The sequence below is a fragment of the Oncorhynchus masou genome, chromosome 29, assembly GCF_036934945.1.
Source record: "Oncorhynchus masou masou isolate Uvic2021 chromosome 29, UVic_Omas_1.1, whole genome shotgun sequence".
NCBI classification, from domain to species: domain Eukaryota; kingdom Metazoa; phylum Chordata; class Actinopteri; order Salmoniformes; family Salmonidae; genus Oncorhynchus; species Oncorhynchus masou.
This window is the reverse complement of record NC_088240.1, coordinates 42,900,094-42,927,528: the sequence shown is the minus strand read 5'-3', so window position 1 is coordinate 42,927,528 and position 27,435 is coordinate 42,900,094. Positions and strand designations below refer to the sequence as shown.

Here is a 27,435-nt window from a genome sequence, read left to right as displayed (position 1 = left end):
AGTAATCCAGAGATGGAGCAAAGCAAAGAGGTCAGGCGGACGGGTACATGGTCAGGACAGGCAAAAGTCAAAAACCAGGAGGACGAGAAAAGAGAGGCTGGGAAACGATAGGAGCTGACAGGAAAACGCTGGTTAGCTTGAACGAACAAGACGAACCGGCAACAAACAGACAGAACGCAGGTATAAATACACAGGGGATAATAGGGAAGATGGGCAACACCTGGAGGGGAGTGGAGACAAGCACATGTGAAACAGATCAGGGCGTGACAGTATCCCCCCTCTAGGGACGCCACCTGGCGTTCCACCTGGGCGGATACCTGGTTGACTCGGGTGCCGGCGTTGAAAGTCGGTGATGAGGGCCGGGTACACAATGTCTTTAGTGGGAACCCAACACCTCTCCTCCGGGCCATAACCCTCCCATTCAATCAGGTACTGGAAACCCCTTCCCCGTGGTTGAACTCTCAGGAAGCATCTCAACGTGTACGCTGGCTGGCCATCATTGACACGGGGGAAGGCATGGGCCTAGAAACAGAAGACAAGGGGCAGTCAGACATGGTTTTGACTCAAGACACAGAAAAGGTAGGGAAAATACAGAAGGTACAGGGCAACAGAGGATGAACAGCAGATGGGCTAATGATCTTGGAGCGGGGGGGACAGGTCTCGGCATCCGGGGGTGTGGCCATGGCCCTATAGCGACGTACCAGTGCCTCAGACTTGACCCTCTTGGATACCGGTCTGTGCTGCAGAAGCGAAGTGGCCCAGGCCTTACTGAACCCCTCCTGGTAGGTCCTGGTACTCTGCAGAGCTGGCAGAGAGGTCTATGGCCATTACCAAGCCCCCAGGAAGACGTCCCGGGGCAGGCAGAGCTGACTTCAGGCAATGAGTGTGACAGGATTGGCTCCAGCCCACGATGGCACCAGTAGCCCAGTCAATGGAGGGATTATGTCGCTGGAGCCATAATAATCCCAATACCACGGGAACCTGCGAACCAGTAGCAATTGGATAGCCTCGCTGTGGTTCCCCGACACTCATAGGCTGACGGGGGTGGTCTGGTGGGTGACCCGGCCTATAGAGCGCCAGTCCAGTGCTCTAACAACCATGGGAATGGAGAGGGGTTGAGTGGGGATGTCCAGCTCGGACACCAGGGTAACGTCCATGAGACTCACATCAGCCCCCGAGTCGATGAGTCCCTGGAGAGACTTGGACTGATCGCCCTACAGCAGGGTGGCATAGAGAGGGAGGTGAGTAAGGAGAGAAGAACAATTATCTTTCAGACCCACCAGTGTACTCACTCCAATGAATGAGCTAGCTCTCTTGAAGGGACAAGTAGACACAAAATGACCAGCAATACCGCAATACAAACAACTCTAGGTCTCAAGTCCGCGTACGCGTTCGCCTGGAGACAGCCTAGCCTTGCCGAGCTGCATCGGCTCAGGAAGAGGTGAATCGGCACTCTCCGGGGGCTCTTGGAGGGACTCGGGTAAGCATGGATCCATTCGGGGACGTCCAGAGTTTCAGCTGCAAGGTGGGATCCCTGAGTGAGCAATTGGGACGTGCAATCAAACCTCTTCTCCCTCCTACGTTCCCATAGCCGACCATCGATCCGGATGGTTAAAGCGATGAGTGAGTCGAGATCCATCGGTAGTTCTCAGGCTGCCATCTCATCCTTTACCTCCTCCGATAATCCATGCAGGAATGTGTCGAACCGTGCTTCCGGGTTCCAGGTACCCCTCCACTGCTAGCGTGCGGAACTCCACCGTATAGTCTGCCACACTGAGGGTGTCCTGCCAAAGCTGGAGTAACTTCTGGGCAGCCTCTCTCCCAGACACTGGAGCCTCAAACACCTTTCTCACCTCTGCCACGAATACCTCCAGACTGAGGCAGATGGCAGATTGTTGCTCCCACACCGCCATGTCCCAGGCGAGTGTCCTCCCGGACATCAGCGTAATAATATACATAATCTTCGAGCTGTCTGAGGGGAACAAAGAAGGCTGCAGCTTGAAAACGGGTGAGCACTGGGAGGTTCTGGAATCTCTACCATAGCGCTCCGGGGGAGGTAAATGGGGTTCCCGGGAAACCGGGGTGATGGCACTGCTACCAGCCGAGTTACAGAGGGGCTGAGAGGTTACTGTCGTGGTTGGCTGCCTAGAAGGCAACCCACGGACTTGCTCCCGCAAAATGTCCAATGCTTGGTTGTGACCTTCGGCCGTGGACTGGAACCCCTCCATCATACCGCAAAGAAACTCCTTGTGCCTACCAATGGTGTCTCCTTGGGAGGAGATGGCGTAGCGGAGCTGGTACAAGTCTGCTGGGTCAGTCATGGCCAGTTCGTACTCTCAGGAATCAAGGTGAGACCCAGATGCACTCTCAAAGTAACAATGTTAATTGTGGCAACAGGGGCAGGCAAAGACAAGTCAAGGCAGGCAAAGACAAGACAAGGTTGAAAATCCAGGGTAAGTCAATGGTACAGGATGGCAGGTGGACTCAGGGTCAGGCAGAGAGGTCAGGTGGGCGGGTACATGGTCAGGACAGGCAAAGGTCAAAAACCAGGAGGACGAGAAAAGAAAACGATAGGAGCTGACAGGTAAACGCTGGTTAGCTTGAACGAACAAGACTAACTGGCAACAAACAGACAGAGAACACAGGTATAAATACACAGGGGATATTAGGGAAGATGGGCAACACCTGGAGGGGGGTGGAAACAAACACAAGGACAGGTGAAACAGATCAGGGCATGACAGTGGCAGAGAGAAACATTTGTAGTTTTACAGCTAATTTCCTGCTATTCTACATATTTTGCCAAAAAGTGCAGGCAAATATTTGCAATTTTTAATGATAACTGATAACCCAGGTCGGTAACTAGTTCGTGGGCCAGCTGCACCTCAAAAATGTTCCTAGTTGAAGTCGATACAGGAATCAATACAGTTACATATCGTTCTATTATTTTTGGATAATATTATATCGATATGTATATATCCCTGTTTGACATAATCTCTAGTAGAATACTTTTAGTTGCTTATTTCATTATTTTAACCAGTTAACACCAGGGGAGGACACACACATTAATGATTTAGACTGCATTCTTCCTTAACCATTTAGTAGTGTGATCCTGAATCGGAGAACAAACACTGTACGAGATGAGTAGTTACTGTGATGGACGTAACTGGTGAAAGCATGTAAGGAGAGAGGGAGTTGGTTTAAACAGAGAGAGAGGCAGGAGAAAAGGTAAGAGTGAGTGATTGTGTGGGCTCCTGTGGTAGCCTGACCTGTGCTGACCCCAGGGTTGGCCCCTGTGCTAATGAAGAGGAACCCGTCACAGTTTGGGGCTGGGCCCGTGGCCAGATCACGTTTCGGGCCATATAGGTGACCGGGATCAGCGCCTTCTGTTTAATCTGTTTCAAATCACATGGGCTGGACAGACAAGTCCAGCTCTGACCATTGACAGAGACTGCAGTGAGGCACAACACCAAATGTGGAGTATGTACTGTACACTGAGTATACAAAACATTAGGAACACCTTCCTAATCTTGTTGGATGCATTTGCTGTTTGTTTTTGGCTGTGTTTCAGATAATTTTGTGCCCAATAGAAATGAATGGTTAATAATGTATAAGGTATTGTGTCAAAATGACAAGACATTATCCCTTAAAATTGGGGGGTTACTATGTACAAAAAGTGCTGTAATTTCTAAACGGTTCACCCAATACGGATGAAAATACCCTCTAATTAAAGCTGACAGTCTGCACTTCAACCTCACAGTCATTGTATCAGAGCAAAAAACAACGAACAAATTGTCACTGTCCCAACACTTTTAGTGCTCACTCTAGGTGGAATTCAGGGGATGGGATATGTTCACCACTATTTTATGTTTTTCTTTCAACTTTCTCAATTTTTTTAAATTAAATTGTGTGAGAGTAACCAGATGGCCCAGGTGTCTAAAAGAAACCACACTATTTAAACCACTTCAAAGACCGACACACACACACACACACACCAAGCTACCAGGCTGGGGCCTTGAATTGGAAGGTCAGTTCAGTTCGGTGGGTTATTTCCCCCATGGCTGCCTGGCTTGTCCTGGCATTCCTCCACCACTGCCTTTTTACAGCCATCTTTACAACCACTTTAGTGTTCTTAACCCATTTTGTTGTCCAGTTTAATTTCTCCGCTCGGAGAGTCAGCGGAAATCTCCCTGTGGTGGAGTGAGGGGAAGGGAGAGGGAGGGGTGAAGAGGGGGAGGTTTGGCACTCCAAAGGATGAAGGGGAGACATGGCTTTGGGGAGACAGGGACAGAATGGGATGGGACACACATGTCACACGTGTGCACACGCACAAACAGACACATACATGAACACACCTGTAGGGCTATATCGGCTCCTCCGCTGCAGAGTATGGTGCAAGAAAGAGAGGAATGGGGGGGGGGGAAGATGGAGGATGGTTAGTGATCCAGTGTTTGGAGCTCATTACCTGGTCATCTCATCCAGCCATCTCTACGGACTCCTCTGTGCCCAAAGCCCAGTTTCCAGTACCTCATCACTTATCCGCTGCTCTGCCAATTGACAGGATAAGAGAGGGATTTAGCTGCTGAAGACTCTTTTCTGTTGGGATGTTTATGTACAACGTAAGGAAGCCCCACCTGGCTAAAACACTGCAATATATACACACACACACAGCCTTTCACACTATCGTGCCGACCAAATCAAAACTCAGACAACTAATTCTCACATGGTCCTTTTCTGCACAGTTCCAGCAACAATGGTGGATGCGTAACCAGCTCAGTTTGGATCATTAGAGTGAAAAGTCCTATAAGCATGTGCATTCACACACTGGAAACTGGCTTTTTGATCTGTCTTACAACGAGTGAGGTGACACTGACCTCACACGCACACATACTTTGTCAGCCTGCCTTCTACATGAGCACTACTGTCAAAGCACTGACGCATCGCCTTAATGACATAACAGTTGTCACAACATACCACCATGGTAGAGACAATCACCTGTCATGATACACGACACTCTCGTAACAGATCACACAGACAAGACATGATGGTATCACCTCAACTCAGCTGCTAATGTTATTACTCATTTTAGGTCATGTAATAACATTCTCATGACACCGTTATCACATGGTAAAGTGCTAATACCAAAATGAAGGATAGAAGGTCCTCATGCTAAGGGCCATCTGCAATGCAGAGTGCACACTAGACTATAAACATGGCCACAACGCATATCATTCGCTGGCTCCATCCAGGTCACGTATGTGCCTCCGCCACGTCATCCAGTCATCCTCTAGCTCTCCGGGACTCCAGAGTAGATTTCCGAGGGGGTTGCCAAACCACCGCTCCCCATACACGAGGAGCCGTTCCTGGGCTGGACCTTGGCCCGCCAGCCCCCCCCCCACACACACACTCACACACAGTCCCTGGTCGGATGATGAGGGCCCTCTTTGTAGGGGATCAAAGTATTACAGATCCTGATTAAAGACGGAGGGGGGGAGAGGAGAGGGGGATAAGGAAGAGGAGAAGGGAGGGTGGAGGACAGAAACTCTGCCTATTCACTTTTGTCCGGGAGCTTGGAGAGAAGGTATGGTGGGGCCGGGCGTTGCGTTCTGCTTTTTGAGCAGCGTTCCTGGAATTCTGGAATTCCATGAGGTGGGCTGGAGTGTGTGGCGGTCCTATCCGGACTGATTCCTGGAAGGCTCTGGTAAACATTGTGGCTGGCAGGAATATTTGGCACCTGCTCGGCACGGCATCGAATTAAGAGGGCGAAAAACACCAATGATGTAGTAATTTCAAATGGTGTTGATATTAGTCACACTAATCAGGATCTACTTAAGTAGAAATAATAAACAGTCGACTTTTAGGCTGTGTGGGTGCCCACATGTCGATTGGTACCTGGTAGGGTTAGTCAGTGGACTGTAGGCCCAACCTTGTAGCAGGTGCACCAAGTGCTGTACTCTCCACTCGCGTATTAATGAAATGCACACACACAAAAGGACTACAACTAAATACTTTTACTAATAATGACAATTCTAATAGCAATCCTCAACACCGTCGCCATAGCATAACTTTACACGCCACTTGTTTTGTTTGTCAAAGCTGAAGCCAATTTGACAAAGTCAGTCCTTTGGTTGAGCCAAATGGTTTCTCAATCTCCTCCAATAATAATAGTGTATGGTCATTTGCATTCTGACTCTCGCACACTCTATGGTCCTCTTGACTTCTTCCACAGCATGTGAGGTCGACACCATAGCACTGGTGCTCCCAATTTAATTGATTGTGATACAGCCTATATTGGGCCTCTATGAATTCTAACTACTTACTGTTGTGCCCGAGAAACAAATTAGCAAAGCTGTAAAGACGTGTGTATTATGAAAGCTAAAATGTTGATAGGAATACCTCTCTGTGAAATTACAAAGTAATTTGTGGAACATTGGGTTTCTGTAAACCGTGTGAAAGCACGTTCCCTATTGAGATTCATCACATTGAAAGTTGGACAGGGCAGGTTTGTGACGATGACGTGTCATTCATTGCTAGGGTCATTGATCTCCTGAAGAAGCTATCCCTTTTCCTTTCTTTCTGCCTACTCAAATTTGCATCCTTTCAGCACCATGAGCTGTCCATTTCCTATTGATTGTGCCAGGGCTGCTGATTCAAGTCTCAGCACCACAATGTAAATGACTCGAATATGGCTTATTGTGAGGTCAATAACTGATAAATGGGCCTGCATCATGGTCAAGAAACATTCTTCATTTAAGAAAATCCATTATAGTAGTAGCAAGCTATCAAAGTTGATCTCCGGTCCTCCTCATCTTCGCACTCTCCTTCTGAAACTGAACAGAACATAGACTATAGGCTCGCAAGATAATGCATTTTCTGGACTAGGCCTAATCTATAAAAAAAATGAGGAAGATGCCTTTGACTTCTCCTGAACTGCCACCGTGGGCCTACACAGCACATCCATTGGTTAAGGTAGCACACTAAATGTTTTTGATCAGCAAGAGCAGAGCAGGTCGGGGCTCAGGGTTGGAATATCCCTTGCAGTGTGTAATGCAGCCTAGTTGTAGTTCCAAATCAAATCAAATCAAATTTTATTTGTCACATACACATGGTTAGCAGATGTTAATGCGAGTGTAGCGAAATGCTTGTACTTCTAGTTCCGACAATGCAGTAATAACCAACAAGTAATCTAACTAACAATTCCTAAACTACTGTCTTATACACAGTGTAAGGGGATAAAGAATATGTACATAAGGATATATGAATGAGTGATGGTACAGAGCAGCATAGGCAAGATACAGTAGATGGTATCGAGTACAGTATATACATATGAGATGAGTATGTAAACAAAGTGGCATAGTTAAAGTGGCTAGTGATACATGTATTACATAAGGATGCAGTCGATGATATAGAGTACAGTATATACGTATGCATATGAGATGAATAATGTAGGGTAAGTAACATTATATAAGGTAGCATTGTTTAAAGTGGCTAGTGACATATTTACATCATTTCACATCAATTCCCATTATTAAAGTGGCTGGAGTTGAGTCAGTGTCAGTGTGTTGGCAGCAGCCACTCAATGTTAGTGGTGGCTGTTTAACAGTCTGATGGCCTTGAGATAGAAGCTGTTTTTCAGTCTCTCGGTCCCAGCTTTGATGCACCTGTACTGACCTCGCCTTCTGGATGATAGCGGGGTGAACAGGCAGTGGCTCGGGTGGTTGATGTCCTTGATGATCTTTATGGCCTTCCTGTAACATCGGGTGGTGTAGGTGTCCTGGAGGGCAGGTAGTTTGCCCCCGGTGATGCGTTGTGCAGACCTCACTACCCGCTGGAGAGCCTTACGGTTGAGGGCGGAGCAGTTGCCGTACCAGGCGGTGATACAGCCCGCCAGGATGCTCTCGATTGTGCATCTGTAGAAGTTTGTGAGTGCTTTTGGTGACAAGCCGAATTTCTTCAGCCTCCTGAGGTTGAAGAGGCGCTGCTGCGCCTTCTTCACGATGCTGTCTGTGTGAGTGGACCAATTCAGTTTGTCTGTGATGTGTATGCCGAGGAACTTAAAACTTGCTACTCTCTCCACTACTGTTCCATCGATGTGGATAGGGGGTGTTCCCTCTGCTGTTTCCTGAAGTCCACAATCATCTCCTTAGTTTTGTTGATGTTGAGTGTGAGGTTATTTTCCTGACACCACACCCCGAGGGCCCTCACCTCCTCCCTGTAGGCCGTCTCGTCGTTGTTGGTAATCAAGCCTACCACTGTTGTGTCGTCCGCAAACTTGATGATTGAGTTGGAGGCGTGCGTGGCCACGCAGTCGTGGGTGAACAGGGAGTACAGGAGAGGGCTCAGAACACACCCTTGTGGGGCCCCAGTGTTGAGGATCAGCGGGGAGGAGATGTTGTTACCTACCCTCACCACTTGGGGGCGGCCCGTCAGGAAGTCCAGTACCCAGTTGCACAGGGCGGGGTCGAGACCCAGGGTCTCGAGCTTGATGACGAGCTTGGAGGGTACTATGGTGTTGAATGCCGAGCTGTGGTCGATGAACAGCATTCTCACATAGGTATTCCTCTTGTCCAGATGGGTTAGGGCAGTGTGCAGTGTGGTTGAGATTGCATCGTCTGTGGACCTATTTGAGCGGTAAGCAAATTGGAGTGGGTCTAGGGTGTCAGGTAGGGTGGAGGTGATATGGTCCTTGACTAGTCTCTCAAAGCACTTCATGATGACGTAAGTGAGTGCTACGGGGCGGTAGTCATTTAGCTCAGTTACCTTAGCTTTCTTGGGAACAGGAACGATGGTGGCCCTCTAGAAGCATGTGGGAACAGCAGACTGGTATAGGGATTGATTGAATATGTCCGTAAACACACCAGCCAGCTGGTCTGCGCATGCTCTGAGGGCGCGGCTGGGGATGCCGTCTGGGCCTGCAGCCTTGCGAGGGTTAACACGTTTAAATGTTTTACTCACCTCGGCTGCAGTGAAGGAGAGACCGCATTTTTCCGTTGCAGGCAGTGTCAGTGGCACTGTATTGTCCGCAAAAAAGTTATTTAGTCTGCCTGGGAGCAAGACATCCTGGTCCGTGACTGGGCTGGATTTCTTCCTGTAGTCCGTGATTGACTGTAGTAAACCCTGCCACATGCCTCTTGTGTCTGAGCCATAGAATTGGGATTCTACTTTGTCTCTGTACTGACGCTTAGCTTGTTTGATAGCCTTACGGAGGGAATAGCTGCATTGTTTGTATTCAGTCATGTTACCAGACACCTTGCCCTGATTGAAAGCAGTGGTTCGCGCTTTCAGTTTCACACGAATGCTGCCATCAATCCAAGATTTCTGGTTAGGGAATGTTTTAATCGTTGCTATGGGAACGACATCTTCAACGCACGTTCTAATGAACTCGCACACCGAATCAGCGTATTCGTCAATGTTGTTATTTGACGCAATACGAAACATGTCCCAGTCCACGTGATGGAAGCAGTCTTGGAGTGTGGAGTCAGCTTGGTCGGACCAGCGTTGGACAGACCTCAGCGTGGGAGCTTCTTTTTTTAGCTTTTGTCTGTAGGCAGGTATCAGCAAAATGGAGTCGTGGTCAGCTTTTCCGAAAGGGGGGCGGGGCAGGGCCTTATATGCGTCACGGAAGTTAGAGTAACAGTGATCCAAGGTTTTTCCGCCCCTGGTTGCGCAATCGATATGCTGATAAAATTTAGGGAGTCTTGTTTTCAGATTAGCCTTGTTAAAATCCCTAACAACGATGAATGCAGCCTCCGGATAAATGGTTTCCAGTTTGCAAAGATTTAAATAAAGTTCGTTCAGAGCCATCGATGTGTCTGCTTGGGGGGGGATATATACGGCTGTGATTATAATCGACGAGAATTCTCTTGGTAGGTAATGTGGTCTACATTTGATTGTGAGGAATTCTAAATCAGGTGAACAGAAGGATTTGAGTTCCTGTATGTTTCTTTCATCGCACCATGCCTCGTTAGCCATAAGGCATACACCCCCACCCCTCTTCTTACCAGAAAGGTGTTTGTTTCTGTCGGCGCGATGCGTGGAGAAACCCGTTGGCTGCACCGCATCGGATAGCGTCTCTCCAGTGAGCCATGTTTCCGTGAAGCACAGAACGTTACAGTCTCTGATGTCCCTCTGGAATGCTACCCTTGCTCGGATTTCATCAACCTTGTTGTCAAGAGACTGGACATTGGCAAGAAGAATGCTAGGAAGTGGGGCACGATGTGCCCGTCTCCGTAGTCTGACCAGAAGACCGCTACGTTTCCCTCTTTTTCGGAGTCGTGTTTTGGGGTCGCTGCATGCGATCCATTCCGTTGTCCAGTTTGTAAGGCAGAACACAGGATCCGCGTCGCGAAAAACATATTCTTGGTCGTACTGATGGTGAGTTGACGCTGATCTTATATACAGTAGTTCTTCTCGGCTGTATGTAATGAAACCTAAGATGACCTGGGGTACTAGTGTAAGAAATAACACGTAAAAAAAAAAAAAACTGCATAGTTTCCTAGGAACGCGAAGTGAGGCGGCCATCTCTGTCGGCGCCGGAAGTATATCATCCCAGCAGCTAACATAGAAATATAACTTTGCTCTATGCTTCTCCGAGCATGCTCTTCGTAGCCTGTAGGCTACGGATTATTTGATTGAGACCAAACTAAATAGTGTATAGGCACACTTAATATTGCCCCAGTGGAGAATCAGAGATGATGGGTGGCATCAGGCACACATTCCTAACACGGAACCCAAACCGGCTGTGTCGTCTTGCGCCATCGTGCATACATTTATTTTGTCCCCCCCACACAGAACGCAATCACGACACGCAGGTTAAAATATCAAAACAAACGCTGAACCAACTACATTCATTTGGGGACAGGTCGAAAAGCATTAAACATTTATGGCAATTTAGCTAGCTAATTTGCACTAGCTAGCTAATTTGTCCTATTTAGCTAGCTTTCTATTTCTAGCTAATTTGTCCTGGGATATAAACAATCGTTTCTCGTCATATCCCCTCCTAGGCCTTTTCTTCTCTGGACTTTATATTGCGATTGGCAACTTTCATTACCGCCACCGACCTCGTTCGTCTTTCAGTCAACCACGTGGGTATAACCAATGAGGAGCTGGCACATGGGTACCTGCTTCTATAAACCAAAGAGGAGATGGGAGAGGCAGAACTTGCAGCACGATCTACGTCACAAATAGAGCTGACTTCTATTTTAGAGCTTGGAAACGCAGACGCTCGTTGGCGTGCACGGGCAGTGTGGGTGCAATAATTGAATAATATACATTTCTAAATTTATTTTGCAACGCTGCAACAAAAAAAAATCCTAGGCACACAGTGCTCCCAAAATAAAACTCCTGGTCACACAACAAAATACTTTGTTGCACTTTAGAGCCCTAGTTGCATAACCATGGGCCGATGTTTGGAGTATTGGGTGCTGATTGCATTGACTTAAAAATAAAATAAAAGTCCTAATGTAATGAGTAGCCTAAGCATAGGACAAGATTCAGTAACAGTAGTCATTATAGCCTGAAGTCAATTGAAATAAATTTGGCAAAATTATATAATTTACTCCTGTCTATACAAAAATAAATAAAATACATAGAATGACTTAACCACAGAGGATGATTTGCTTCTTTTAAAGCTGTGGATTGTTTCAAATCACAAATGTGTAGGCCTAGTTGGGAAGCCCGCAATTTGGGCAGCATACGTTGCAATAGGCCTAGCTGATTACTGAGATGAGGCTGTCAGTGAAAATGAATGCATCTAAAATATGTGTGAAGATAATGTGTCTTGAGTATAATTTGAAACGTTGAGACAAGAAGCAGGGGAGGGGTGTGTGGCGAAGATATAGATGTGTCTCTCTCCAGAATGTGCTGAGCTGTCTCCCTGCAATTCTAACACATTCATTATTTATTTCATACCATCATTTATGAGTTTTGTAAAAAAAAATGGCATTGTATTTTGTTTGGAGCACTCCATGTGAGCACTGAGGGTGTGTCTGGTTTCTCCATCCTCTTAATGTTAACAGAACGTGCGCCTGAGCACGCATAAAAGTAGTCTAACTGGCCTGCTGCTTACAAATGTAGGAAAGTGCCCATTTGGGGGTGTCTGATGTCTCACCACCACTAATAAGATCTTCTCAGTCATTTTTTTCTTCACCTCACACAGTAAGTCAACAGTAAAAAAAAAGTCAGTTTTTTCATTTAAATTCATTGTGAATGATAATGGTTCCACTTGACTACGACTATGATTTTGAGAAACGAAACGTTATTATTGAAATGAAGATGAAAATACAAAAATCATAACCGGCACACAGATCAATAGAAACGGCAGTAAGATACATTGTAAGCTTCCCAAACTTAAAACTCACACTCTGCCCAGGAAAAAACTGCTGTGGGCAGAGAGCACGCGTCTTTGCACTGCGTCATTAGAAAAAGGTGTGTGTGAGAGAGATAGAAATAATGAAAGGGGTGTTGTAACGAATAGTGTGCCTATTAAAATGGAGCACAAATGGACAGCTATGCAAGCCATCGTGGAGAAAAGCGCTCACCTCCATCCAGAACCAGCGGGTTGGAAAGCCCAGCACTGTGTTGTTTAATTGAGCTAGTCGGTCAACACCTACGTATCTGATATGGGCAGGAGCAAGCCTGTGAAACGAGGGCGAGAGAATGCCTTGTTCCTGCTTTGATATTGTTCCCATTCCCTTTTTGCCAAGTTTAGAATTGTAAACTAATAGAAAATATAAGCGGGAGACTATTGCGAGCACTGCTCTCTGCTTCTCACGAAAATGCCTGTAGCGTCCAAACGGTTTGGCATAGAAACTAAAATGACTCTATGGAAAGATGAGAATCTCACGAACACAATGGTGTTCTCCGTGTTGCTCTATGTCCCCCACAAGTGTCATGGGACTCGTCTGAAGTCGGTTCTGCCGATCTGCCAACTTCTGTCTGGAGCGTCAGAACAGCTTGGGCTAGACACTTACAGTACTAGTCAAAGGTTTGGACACACCTACTCATTCAAGGATTTTTCTTTATTTTCACGATTTTCTACATTGTAGAATAATAGTGAAAACATCAAAACTATGATAAAGCACATATGGAATCATGTAGTAAGCAAAAAAGTATTAAACAAATCTAAATATATTTGATAGTTGATATTTTTCAAAGTAGCCACCCTTTGCCTTAATTTAATGACAGCTTTGCACACTCTTGGCATTCTCTCAACCAGCTTCACCTGGAATGCTTTTCCAACAGTCTTGAAGGACTTCCCACATATGCTGAGCACCTGTTTGCTGCTTTTCCTTCCCTCTGCGGTCCAACTAATCCCAAACCATCTCAATTGGGTTGAGGTTGGGTTATTGTGGAGGCCAGGTCATCTGATGCAGCACTCCATCACTCTCCTTGGTCAAATAGCCCTTACACAACCTGGAGGTGTGTTGAGTCATTGTCCTGTTGAAAAACAAATGATAGTCCCACTAAGTGGTAGCCATAATGGTTTGGTGTCCCTTGAATTCTAAAGAAATCACTGACAGTGTCACCAGCAAAGCACCCCCACACCATCACACCTCCTTCTCCATGCTTCACGGTGGGAATACAAATACGGAGGATGGAACCAAAAATCTCAAATTTGGACTCATCAGACCAGAGGACAGATTTCCACCGGTCTGATGTCACTTGCTTGTGTTTCTTGGCCCAAACAAGTCTCTTCTTATTATTGGTGTCCTTTAGTAGTGGTTTCTTTGTAGCAATTGGACCATGAAGGCCTGATTCACGCAGTCTCCTCTGAACAGATGATGTTGAGATGTGTTTGTTACTTGAACTCTGTGAAGCATTTATTTGGGCTGCAATTTCTGAGGCTGGTAACTCCAATGAACGTATCCTCTGCAGCAGAGGTAACTCTGGGTCTTTCCTTTCCTGTGGCGGTCCTCATGAGAGCCAGTTTCATCATGCTGCTTGACGGTTTTTGCGACTGCACTTGAAGAAACTTTCAAAGTTCTTGAAATTTTCCGCATTGACTGTCCTTCATGTCTTAAAGTAATGATGGACTGTCATTTCTCTTTGCTTATTTGACCTGTTCTTGCCATAATATGGACATGGTCTTTTACCAAATATGCCTATCTTCTGTTTACCACCCCTACCTTGTCACAACACAACTGATTGGCTCAAATGCATTAAGAAGGAAAGAAATTCCACAAATTAACTTTTAACAAGGCTCACCTGTTAATGGAAATTATTTCCAGGTGACTACCTCATGAAGCTGGTTGAGATAAGGCCAAATGTTTTGGTTAAATATAGGTTAAAAAAATCTCTCAGATACAGGACAGACACTTTAAAACAACTTCCTTTTTTTTTTTTTCAATGTATTGTCACGTCTAATCAAGGTGGGTGGAATCAGGCGCAGAGAGCAGATAGCGATATGAAAGTTTTATTCTCCGGTGAACAAGAAAACATGGTCAGCCCAATACACACAGGGTGAAATATCCAACACAGGATAAAAGACGAACCGGAGAATAAGAACAAAAGATACACCGACAGACATAGATGACAAAATAAACAAACCCGCCCAAAACAAGGGCGGGACAACCTACATTATATACAGACACTAATTAACTAAACAACACACAGGTGAAACCAATCAGACAAAACCAACAGATACACGAAAAGGGATCGGTAGTGGCTAGTAGGACGGTGACGATGACCGCCGAGCACCGGCTGAACGGGCAGGAGAGCCAACCTCGGCGGAAGTCGTGACAGTACCCCCCCCCCCTGACGCGCGGCTCCCGCAGCGCGCCGCCACCGTCCGACACGGAGGACGAGGTGCTGGGCGATCCGGGTGGAGGCAGTGGAATTCTATCAGGAGAGAAGGGTCCAAAATGTCCCTCACCGGAACCCAGCATCTCTCCTCCGGGCCATACCCCTCCCAGTCCATGAGGTACTGTAGGCCCCCCACCCGGCGTCTAGAATCCAGAATGCCTCGAACTGTATACGCCGGGGGCCCCTCGATGTCCAGAGGGGGCGGAGGGACCTCAGGCACCTCACCTTCTTGCAGGGGACCAGCCACCACCGGCCTGAGGAGAGACACATGAAACGAGGGGTTAATACGGTAATACCTAGGAAGTTGTAACCTATAACACACCTCGTTTACTCTCCTTAGGACTTTGAACGGCCCCACACACTGCGGCCCTAGCTTCCGACAGGGCAGGCGGAGGGACAGGTTTCGGGTCGAGAGCCAGACCCTGTCCCCCGGTGCAAACACGGGGTCTCAAACACGGTGCTGGTCAGCGCTCCTCTTCTGCCGTTCTCCCGCTAAACGTAATGAATCCTGAACGGCTTTCCAGGTGTCCTTGGAGCGCTGTACCTATTCCTCCACCGCAGGAGCCTCGGTCTGACTCTGATGCCATGGAGCCAGGACCGGCTGGTAACCTAACACACACTCAAAAGGAGACAAGTTAGTAGAGGAGTGGCGTAAGGAGTTCTGGGCTAGTTCAGCCCATGGAACATACCTTGCCCACTCACCAGGCCGGTCCTGACAATAGGACCGCAGAAACCTGATTTACGCGCTCCACCTGCCCATTACTCTCGGGGTGAAAACCTGAGGTTAAGCTAACCGAGACCCCCAGTCTCTCCATAAACGCCCTCCACACTCTGGACGTGAATTGGGGACCCCGATCAGAGACGATGTCCTCAGGCACCCCATAGTGCCGGAAGACATGGGTAAACAAAGCCTCAGCAGTCTGCAGGGCCGTAGGGAGACCGGGCAACGGAATGAGACGACAGGATCGTAGTACTTCCCTGGGATGGGAGAAGGTCGGTAAGAAAGTCCACCGATAAGTGTGTCCACGGCCGTTGTGGAACGGGGAGGGGTTGTAATTTCCCTCTAGGCAGGTGCCGAGGAGCCTTGCTCTGAGCACACACTGAGCAGGAGGAGACATAAAATCTCATGTCTTTAGCCAGTGTGGGCCACCAGTATCTCCCTCTCAGACTCTGCACTGTCCTCTTGATACCAGGATGACCCGAGGAGGGAAGAGTATGAGCCCACCGAATCAGCTTGTCCCGGACCACCCTCGGCACGTACTTGGTCCCTACTGGACAGTTAGGAGGAGCCGGCTCTGACCGTGAGGCCCTCTCTATCTCAGCGTCCACCTCCCATACCACCGGTGCCAAGAGAAATGACGTTGGAATGTATGGTAAATCGTAAGTGTTTCCCATAAAATCTGTGCAGTTGATGCTACAGTGCCTTGCGAAAGTTTTCAGCCCCCTTGAACTTTGCGGCCTTTTGCCACATTTCAGGCTTCAAACATAATAATTTTGCACGCCCAATTTTTCAGTTTGTGATTTGTTAAAAAACTTTGAAATATCCAATAAATGTCGTTCCACTTCATGATTGTGTCCCACTTGTTGTTGATTCTTCACAAAAAATACAGTTTTATATCTTTATGTTTGAAGCCTGAAATGTGGCAAAAGGTCGCAAAGTTCAAGGGGGCCGAATACTTTCGCAAGGCACTGTAGCATCAACTCCACAGATTTTATGGGAAACACTTACGATTTACCATACTGTGCGAGCGTGGCCGAACTAGGTCGAAAATGGTCCTCGTAGGCCTACTCATATCGCCAACTGGACGTCTTCCAATACACCCACAACTACAATGCATGGCCTACCAACAAGACTGCCTTGTCCTATTGCTCTCACTTACATCAATGCCTAACTATCCTGAATTTGATTAGTTCAACTTTTTAGTGAAAGGAAATAGCCTTTACTGATTGAACAAATGATCTCCATTTTTTAAATTGAATTTAATCTAATGTAATGTTGAAAAATAATTTTGTGACAAACTAATAGGCCCAGTTATAGCCTTCCTACACGTAGGCCTATGCCAAGATGAGTTCCACACTTGCAAGATATAAAGTGCATAGAGGTTACTTGGATATAGGTTATCCATCTATAAACTCTTCCATTCCATAAACTCCCATGCCTGACTTGTTCTAGCGTTTAATCAATGTCATTTGCTACCACATTAAATGTATCATTTCATTGCCACTTTATATCTGAGAGTGACCCTGAAACTGTCAGGACCCGGTTACGAACTTGGGTCTCCGGAGTGAGAAACAGTCACTTAACCAACTGAGCCACGAATAGTCAGCAGAACCCAGAAGATGAGGCAGACACAGCAGTACTTAAGACGGTGTATTTAATAAAGTAAAAAGGAGAAGTCCTTCAATACAAAATGGCAAATCCAAAAGGTGGTAGGTATAGCACAAAAAGCCTCAAGAGATACTCAAAAACAAAAACAGAATTCCACAAGAGCGTCCACCGGAATCGACAAGAATACACAGAACACTAGGGCTGGGTGCTAACATACAAACACAGAGCACAGAACTGAGGGAAACTAAGGGTTTAAATACAATCAGGGGAAAACGAGGCACAGGTGCAAATAATAATGGGAATCAAGGGAAAAAACATAAGGTCAAAAAGCACAATGGGGGCATCTAGTGACCAAAACCCGGAACAACCCTGGCCAAATCCTGACAGAAACAAGTAGATTGAAATTCGTCATAGAGATTGGAAATCTATTCGCCCATCCATTGCTGAAATGTAGCCTTCATCATTGGTAAGCAGGGGTGCAACTTTAGTTTTAGAAGTGGGGGGGGGGTATAACTTGGTGGGGTTCTGGTGATACTCCCATGTTGGGGGGCATCTAAAGCTAATATCCTGCATTTCTACACAATCTAATACGATCCATGGCCATTCTATTTAGAACTACATAAAGTAAGCAAAAATGCCCAGTTATAAAGCTAGGTAGGAGATCATTATTAAATATGTTTAAGTGATTAATAAGACTGAACTGGGTCAATGATAATTCAATCATCAATATTGTGTTGCACCTTTAACCAATAGCCTAAAAATGGAACAACTCTTACAAATAAAGTACAAAGACTTTTGATTGTCTTTATTAAGACATCCTTTATATCAAATTTCAGCCAGACCGCCGACCCAGACTGAGCCGCCTGCACGCCCAACCCCCAACAGTCTAGTCAGTAACTCAACTCTCTCAACTTCCTTCCCATCTTTTTTTCTTCTCAAGGAATGGTTTGGAAAACAAAAGCTTTATAAAAACACACATACACCTACACATTAACACACAGAAATAGTACATCCTCCATAGAATTCATATCATAGGCTTAATAGTACTGTAGAGCTCTTTTTACTTGCACACAACATAGCTGGGTCAGCCCGTCCTGCCCCTAGTGGTCCATGGCCCTGCAGCAGCCCAACCCAACACACCCCACTCATCTTTTGGATCTTAGTGGAACATTCACTATTGGTTTCAGGTGTTAGCCAAGGCCAGAGTGATAACCAGCGTATTTCAGAAACACAGGGCCAGGACTGAGCAGCCAAGCAGCTAGGGATTGCCTAAATAGTGATCTCCCCTAACATGGGCATGTTTTCAATACAGACTCATTTTTGTCGTACTGCATTCCATTATAAAGCATTCAGACCTTATGAAAGTTGCACAGTATACCCTTATTCTTGTATTAAATCAAATCTAGTGATACATAACTTGACATTTCTTCCACCCATTGTGGGAGGATAACCAACCTTCAAATGAATGGCAATGCATTTCTTAGCCACTGTAAATGCTAGGTTACACCGTTTCCTCTGATAACAGTCTCCAGTATCAACATTTCCAAGCAAACAAAAAAAGGTTGAAGGGACAATCTGCAGACATCCTAAAATAGAAGAACATACTCTTTGGTAGAATTCAGCCAGCCTTCCCAAGACGCAAACCTTGTATACCATATATAAATATGTCCCCTTTTGTGTTTTTCTCCTCCAGCAGAGACATTACATTTCTGAGTGCATGATATTCCGTTTCACTTGCATATAGAACTATCTATGGATGGTCTTAAACTGCAATAATTTATGTCTGAGATGATATGAACATGACTGGGGATTCAAACGCATCTGTATCCATTCGTCATCATCAATAGCGTCTCCCATGTCTTCCTCAAATTTTAGTTTTACATGTTTTGTGTCATCAGGAAAAGACCGTTTGGAAATGAACTTTCGACTTTTGCCAGACTGCCTTAAAAAAGTTTCAATCGTTGAAGCTTTCTTCCTTGTCCACTGTTTGCTGCACAGAGAAAATAGTGTTGTTGCTGCAAGAATTCACCTAAGCTTCATCACAGACTGGTCTTCCGTGGCTGCCTGACACTGATAAGGCACCTGTCACCATCTGATCCTGCTCAGATGAGGCATGACAAAGAATTACATTGGTGTACATTTATACATCATATTAACCATGAATAGAATCAATGGCTCAACAATTGAAATGACAATTATTCCCAGACCCCGGACTGTAGCCTACCCAACTCAAGATGGAACTTTGTGTCCATTCACTGATTGTTATAATATACTTAAAAGTTCACCTGAGCTCTGGAGACGTGTCTTCCCTGGCTGCCTCGCCCTGGGGGGACACCTGTCACCATCTGATCCTGCTAAGACATGATGAGCATATTGTTGTGTACTGACTGTGCCCCATGACAGTGAAGCCTGTTGAGCAGTTTATACCATGTCAGTGTGAAAAGTAGGGAATTGGCTAGGGAAACTGACAGATCAATAATGTTGCATTGCTTTACTGACTAAGGAAAACTCACATTGAGCTAAAAAGAAAACGTCTGAATATCGATCTTCGATTGTTTGGCCGCTGGTTTCATCGTTTGATTTAGGTCTAGTGGGATTGAGGCAAAAAGAATAGCTACAGTTAGTGTGCTAGCTAACGTTAGCCAACTGTTGGCTAGCTTTGCTAGCAATTGGTTCAATGGTACATCATCAAATGTACTTCTGTTGAAATGGGACAAAACAAAGGCTACAAAACATTTCCATATGATGCCTGACATATAGCTAGTTTTGTATCACAGAGCAATGAAAAAACTAAAAATGCAATTTCAGAATGTGGGGTCATGTCCCCTCTGTCCCCAGTGAAAGTTGCACCTCTTTTCGGTAACATAGAAAACATTATTTGGAAGAAGTCTAAACATCTGTGCTATTGTTCATTTACAAATTGATAAATATACATTTTTATAAAATACATGTTAAAAATAGTAAAAAGCTTGTTTCTTACTGGTGCTTTAATGAATCAGAACAGGTGCATGCAATGAATATAGGCCTAGGGCTATTGGATATTGTGCAGGTGCGAGTATGGGGGATAGCCTAGGCCTGTGTGACTTCACGCCACAGCTTCCTATTTGAGTAGACTATATGCTAGCCTACTGCAGCCTCCAAGAGCATCACAACTGGATGATATATATATTGCTGTCCATCGCAGGTGCTTCCACTTCAAACACGCTGCCAGATTTCCTCCACAAGGATTTGAACACTCATCTTAATCAAGTTTATCCAGGTTTTTGGAGCATGTTTCTGCCAGTAGCTTACAGTTCAGCTTCTAGGCTTCAAAATAGGAATTTGTCTTACACATGCCTAAACATCATTAACCACAATAGGTGAGTTTTTTTATTTTCCAAGTATTTTTCATGATATTTGCTGAAGACGCTTGCAGTGAAATGGAACGTTTTTGGGAGTCACCTTTCTCAAAATGTCCATAGGCCTACATACTCACAAAAGGCAAGCAAGCCAAAAATAGTCAACACATTAACAGCAGCCACATTGTAACAAAGGTTTCTCAAAATGGAGTGAATGCCAACACCCTCAACAGTGAGTGACCCCAATGTGTGCGCATTGTGTTCATATTTGGCTATAAGGTCCTTTAACTTTTTTGAGATGTATATCTTCACCAAGTCTGGAAAAATGTCATGCAAAAATGTTATGCTTTGATGGTGTGGGGGTTAGATTGAAACGAAAAGTTAACTAGCCCCGGTAGTTAAAAGCTGCGCCATAGTTATTGTCGTTATTTCTGCGGTTGGTCGGGGTCCTTTGCTCATTAAAGAATTCCCCTCAAGGCATCGCTATTTAAATTATTACGTTGTTATTAAGGCGGATAAGCCTTTTATATGCCTTTGGTTTGAAAATGGCTCGAATTTCCCCCACTGTTAATGAAGCCCTGCGGTTTTATGACGGCTTTTAGCTGGTGATTTCTTTCCACAACAAGAGCGGGGAAAGAAAACCTAAACAAAATCTTACAATAAGCACTGAAAGGGGTGTTTGTTTTTTGCCTAGTCTATGAGATTATCTGGAGAAAACGTGGAAGAGACGCTTACATAAACACTGCCAGCGAATAACAAATGAATTATGCAATTATTTTCTAAATTAAAGCTCAAACAAAATGGAAAAATATCAAGAGAAAAAAAGATAGGCCTATGTTTTTTCATTCTTTTAATTAATCTTAGATTATTCCTTTACTGCGTGCCAAACTGGAATTATTTACATCGAAATAGAGGGGATGAACGACTCTACCCCTTTTTGCAGGTAAATTCATTAACACTTCCATTGTTTAATACATCCCTGATTTGAAATGCAAACAGCCTCCATGGATAAACACCACCCACCCACGTCCCCATACCAATTTGCCTATTACCCGCTGATATGTATAAAAGGGATATACCATAATAGAAAGTGGTAAATAAGGGGCTGTTTGAAAGGGAGTCATATAAACATTGCCTTATATATATTTTTTACAGGTTGTATAATATACCACATATTCTGTCTGAAATGGGTATGCCATGGTATTCTATGGAAACATAAATCAAAAGGCTCAACTACATTGTTCAAAAAATATGTGTTTTAATAAATAAGTTTAAAAAATGTACATTGGACAGAGTTGAAAGACTTGCTTATAAGTCAAATCTGGATAAATCCATGCAGCGTACTTCAAGAATGTATTCTAAATTGCATTGGTCCCTTTACAAGCTGAATATACATACAGTAGGCCTATGTACAATACGAAACATTTATATATACTTCTATTTTGAGATTTTACAAACAGAACGAAATATAATTTCCCAAAAAAGATAAAAGATGGTTTTTCCTACTCTCATCACCATTCCGACATTAAAACAACATTATAATGCGCCAGCAGTAGACACGAGAAGCGTCTTACAACACTGTCTGAGTATGCAACTTTTCGAGTTATCTTCACTCCTTCTCACACTCTTCCAAGTGTTAGGTAATTGCACTCAAAGCACTCCAGGAGAGTTGTGCACCACATTATGTCTCTTGACCACGTTTCTGAGGTTCGTGGGTTCTTCAATAGATCCTTTGGTGTCTTCGTACTTTGTAGAAGTAAACAGTCTACCAGGGGAAGAAAGAAAACATCAAAATGTTAGCGCCAATTACCAATATTACAGATTGCAATGCATATACCTTATCAAGCAATAGCATTTTTATTAATACATTGCATGCGTAGCTTTATTGCACTTAATTCCTGAAAGAGATTGTATAGGCTAGCCATGACACAGTGCGTTGCCTATTGGCCTGAAGGGTGGCACACGATCACTGGCATGGGAAGTCCTTAATTAAACAGTGATTTGGACCTGAGTGAAACCATATGTCAACAACTGAAAGGGATTTCATTTTAAAATGTGATGCATAAACCACAGTGGCCTATGTAATTGCATCACTGGAAAATATATGAGCAGGCCAAACAGACTTCAGGGGATATGAGCACCTGTCTGTTTTAGGATGTTTTCATTTATATGGATGAGTGAATATTGAAATATTTATGCGGTAATATTCATAATGTGGCCTATGTAAATGCCCATTTCCAAATTCATAGTAGGCTATTGCATTTTCTTTCTGTAATTTACGAGGCAAAGCTTAAATGCAGCAATTATATTTGTAGGCCTATTAGATTTTAGATGGCCGTTGTTTCTTGAATTCGTTTAGTAAATATTAGTAGACTACAATTTGATATTCAGATATTTTGGGGTTAAATACATTTGGATTTGTTTGATTTAGTTTAAGAAAAAACAGCTATGCTGATTACATTATCAAATAGCACAATGAACGTGTCACTAGTATCAATTCGAGTAGACTAATATAGGCCTCGTGATTTCTGCCGCATACATTGTCGAAGTTTATTTTATAAACGTCGTTTAACGATTACAAATTCATTTTAGGACGAGCTTTCTCACTTGCTTTTCTTTGCCATTCCACACAGACGAATGAAACCCAAAACAGCATTGACAGCAGAATTGGATACGGAAAAGACGTCCGGTTAAGTTCGAGAAAGGCCACCTTTAAATAACCATAGTGTAGTTTATTTATCCTCTTTACAGAATATCTGTTTTATACGAGTGGGCGGTCTGTAAACTTCCTGGTACCAGTCCATGGAAACTAAACAAACCAAAATCAGGCTTTATTTAACTGGAAATGTTTCTTTCACGGAATAAAATGTTTAACTCCTGTTCCAAGACATCAGTAACCTACTTAAAATTGGTGGGCTACTATTCCGAGCATAAATACTATTTTGGCTGTTAAAAAGTCGTGTAGCTAATCTGTTAAAAAGATGTAGGTATATTAAGAATTTCCCCCCATTTTCTTTGTAGCAGCCTACATTTGTTTTAACATTTTGGCCTATGCAAATTGCCAGGCTCTCCACTGTACAAAACTGTACATTCGAATTAGACTAGGCTACTACAATTACATTAGGCCTAAACCAATGGCACTAGACAAGAAAACAAATGCACTATCAGATGGTTTTGTGGCATGCATAAATGAGTTTCAATGGCTTGCTTCACAGCTTTAAGACGCACAACGGTTGGATAACGCTGTGCAATGATAAGGGGACTAGAAACTCGTAAATGACCGTAGCCATTTTTGACTTACCGCCGGTATACCCACTACGCTCAAAGCGCTCGCATCTTTAATAAAACTGCTGGTTTTGAACTCTCCGGCCCAAGTCGAGCGTTGCTATTCCTGCGGTCCCCATACAGGAAAACGATCCATTGTGAATGTGAATTGCCCGTGGTAGGCTGTTCAAGGCTGCTGCGTTTTGATGCGGCCTACCCCTCTATCTGCCATAGGCCTTAGAGGCCTCACATCTTAAAAAGACGTTAAGAACGGACAAGGATTAAATGCAAGACTGACATTTCACTGCAGAGTTGAACGTGTTTTCGAGCTGTCACGCCACTCACAGCAAGGCAAAACCCCTGACGTTTCAACCATTTCACTCCCCCAGTGTCAGTGAGGCATTTTTAAAGTTGTCTTTGGTTGCTACCTTAGTGTTTGGCAAGTAAAACATGTTCCAAAAAAACATTATTTTGGCTACATTCAGAACACCAAGTTCCCATGTCTATAATCAAACAGCAGCCGTTCAACGACCCTCACTAACATTTCAGAAGGCCTATTTTCTTCTTCTCAAATAGCAGTGGTGTTGTCAGGCAATGCTGATGGAGAACTTGTCTAACTGTGTATTAACCTGACTCGTGCTCAGGTCATCCACATGCGCTTCTGCGCGCGCGCTGGTGAAATGTTTGCAAGATGCAGATGTCATGGCATGGATGTTAAAGAATGCTATTTGTATAAGGCTACCCAGATGACTATCATGAACATTCACTGAGTAATTGGATAAGCTACACTTATTTCATTCATAATTCACTATAGTAAAGGGGGAATAGTTTCGCTTTCAGATCATTTGTGCAATAGTTGACCTGACGCTGACTTTTAGCTCAAGCCACAACATATTTTATCAGGATCATTAACAACCTACAAACTATGTCAGGTTCTTATGTTTGCCCTAAGACAACCTACTATTGTGTTCACGGCTATTATGCATAATAGCATACTAATACCACTAATAATTTCGGACTAGCAAAATGTTTTGTTTCGTATTTTCGCATGAGAGGTAACGCTGAATGTACCACCTACCGCTTTGGAATTGAGTGAAGGGCTTTGGGTGCTAATGAGATGCAGACATTGACCACGCGCCCTCCATCCGCCACACGGAGAAAGCGTAACTGAGTCTCTCGTGCGCAACATAGCTGCAGCTCGACATCTTGTTGTCCATCTCGTCGCTTTGCAGCACCTGATAGAGGAAGTCTATGTATCTAGAGGCCAGTTTTAGTGTCTGGATCTTGCTCAGTTTATCCGAGGGTAGCGTGGGGATGATTTTGCGTAAAGACGAGAAGGCTTCGTTGAGCGACTGTGTCCTTTGCCTCTCCCTGACGTTGGCCAGGCACCGCTGGTTCTGCAACTCCTCGTAGGACTGAGTGCTGCTGCTCGGACTCGGTTTTTTGCCCCGTTTCACGTTACCCGGACAGCTGTCCTCGCTTGACTTTTTACTGTGTCTCCTCTTCCTTCCAAATCTTTTCTGTTGCCTGTCCAACTCATCCTCACTGGTCAGTAGGCTATCCATTGGGGAGACGGGAGAACTTGAGCCCTCTTCCATTTCTCGTTTAAAGAAATGCAAGGATCGCAAAGAAAAAACGGTCTCCACTTTTGAAGCTGTGGTTACAAAATATATCAGAATATGCCGACACCGACAGAAAGTGGTTTTAAAGAATGTTTTACACTACGACTATTATGTTCTAAACGTTTTGGGAGTAGGATACTTTCAAACCTACGCTTGAGGTAGTCCTTCTCGCAGGAAGTTTTTCCCCAATTTTTTGGGGAAAACTTTATCCCAGTTTCAGATGCTAAATAGTTGTCTAGTGAAGAGGGAGGCAGTATCGGGCTCTGATTGGCCAGCTAATAAACAGGAGGGAACAGTCTTGTGTTACACTCCGTAGCTATATTTCAGCAGCCCAGAACCTCTGAACAGAATCATGTCAAAACAATCAAATATCAATGACAAAAGTAACAATAGACCTATTATCTTCATTTGTAATAAATCATGTTCTCGCCTACCTCGTCCATAATTGGTATGAAATAGACTATAACTAATAGACCCTTAAAAACAAATCAACACATGTAGCATGGTTATTAGGCCTTTGATAAATGCATGATTCATATTATGAAAAGTGTGTTGTTTTATAATTTGATAATCATAAACAATACCCATTTAATCCCGTATTGACTATTTTAGTACAATAGCGACATCTTCATGATGAATATAATACATTATAAATATACGCCTATGTAATAACCAAAATATAAATAGGCTGGGCCTATATGTCATCGTATTGTAATACATTAAAAAAACACCTACCCTATGCAGACAGGGGGATATATATACTCTTGTTCCCTAATCTAATCAAAAGTCGGTATGCTTTCCCAGTTTTCATAAATGTGGAAGTCAAACAGGAAGAAAGCTTAAACTAACCGAAAAGTTCTCATGTTTCTTTGGATGCCTCCAGCATGCGTTTTGTCAAAGTTCCACCTCTTGATGTGTGATGTCATGTTTTCGACACATAACAGTGCGCAGTTGGCTCGTATTAACGGCCCCATTCTCCAACAGTGCGTGATCTCTCGAATTATCTGCTGCCAAAATGCTCCGTTTTTCCGAGTCAGCTGACGTCTACTTTTAACATTGGAGCAAAATACCACTGTGTATGTGTTTTACCTTTATCAAAAATAATCTGCAGTATTTAGATAGAATTAATGGAAATCCTTCCTCATGATTAAATACTGGCATGGGTTAAATTCCTTGGAAGAATATCTGAAGGAATATAAAAAATAACAGGTGAGAAACTTCACCCAGATGGAAGATTTTATGTTTTGCAATTGTATTCTTTATAAATTCTATGAACTCAAATACTGTACCTCGATATCTGTTTTGAATTAACTTTATAAACAACACTTGAAAATGCGTTTTACAGCATCTGGGTAGACCAATATAAGCCTACTGTCAAAATAGTTACAGTGCCTTCAGAAAGTATTCATATCCCTTGACTTATTCCACATGTTGATGTGTTACAGCCTGAATTCAGCTTTTCACAACTCCAGTGTAGATTTGGCCTTGTGCTTTACTTTATTGTCCTGCTGAAAGGTGAATTCATCTCCCAGTGTCTGTTGGAAAGCAGACTGAACCAGCAACAAAGGCCTTCACTCATGCTGCCAACATACCCTTGTAAAACTGACCATCCTACCAATCCTCGACTTCGGCAATGTCATTTACAAAATAGCCTCCAATACCCTACTCAACAAATTGGATGCAGTCTATCACAGTGCAATCCATTTTGTCACCAAAGCCCCATATACTACCCACCATTGCGACCTGTACGCTCTCGTTGGCTGGCCCTCGCTTCATACTCGTCGCCAAACCCACTGGCTCCATGTCATCTACAAGACCCTGCTAGGTAAAGTCCCCCCTTATCTCAGCTCGCTGGTCACCATAGCATCACCCACCTGTAGCATGCGCTCCAGCAGGTATATCTCTCTGGTCACCCCCAAAACCAATTCTTTCTTTGGCCGCCTCTCCTTCCAGTTCTCTGCTGCCAATGACTGGAACAAACTACAAAAATCTCTGAAACTGGAACACTTATCTCCCTCACTAGCTTTAAGCACCAACTGTCAGAGCAGCTCACAGATTACTGCACCTGTACATAGCCCACCTA

General features: G+C 44.3%; 1 protein-coding gene across 1 annotated transcript; it reads right to left on the bottom strand.

Annotated features, from left to right (window-relative positions):
* Window positions 1–21,729: 21,729 nt before the first annotated feature.
* Window positions 21,730–25,651, bottom strand: LOC135519827 (twist-related protein 2-like). Its single transcript, XM_064945038.1, has 2 exons — window positions 24,809–25,651; window positions 21,730–22,231 (listed from the first exon to the last, which is right to left on the bottom strand). The coding sequence occupies exon 1, from the start codon at window positions 25,326–25,328 to the stop codon at window positions 24,840–24,842; it is 489 nt and encodes a 162-aa protein (XP_064801110.1). The 5' UTR covers window positions 25,329–25,651; the 3' UTR covers window positions 21,730–22,231; window positions 24,809–24,839.
* Window positions 25,652–27,435: the final 1,784 nt, after the last annotated feature.

What these genes read in the sequence shown, in the direction of transcription:
- LOC135519827 (XM_064945038.1), bottom strand. Translation starts at nt 25,328, where the DNA reads ATGGAAGAGGGCTCAAGTTCTCCCGTCTCCCCAATGGATAGCCTACTG.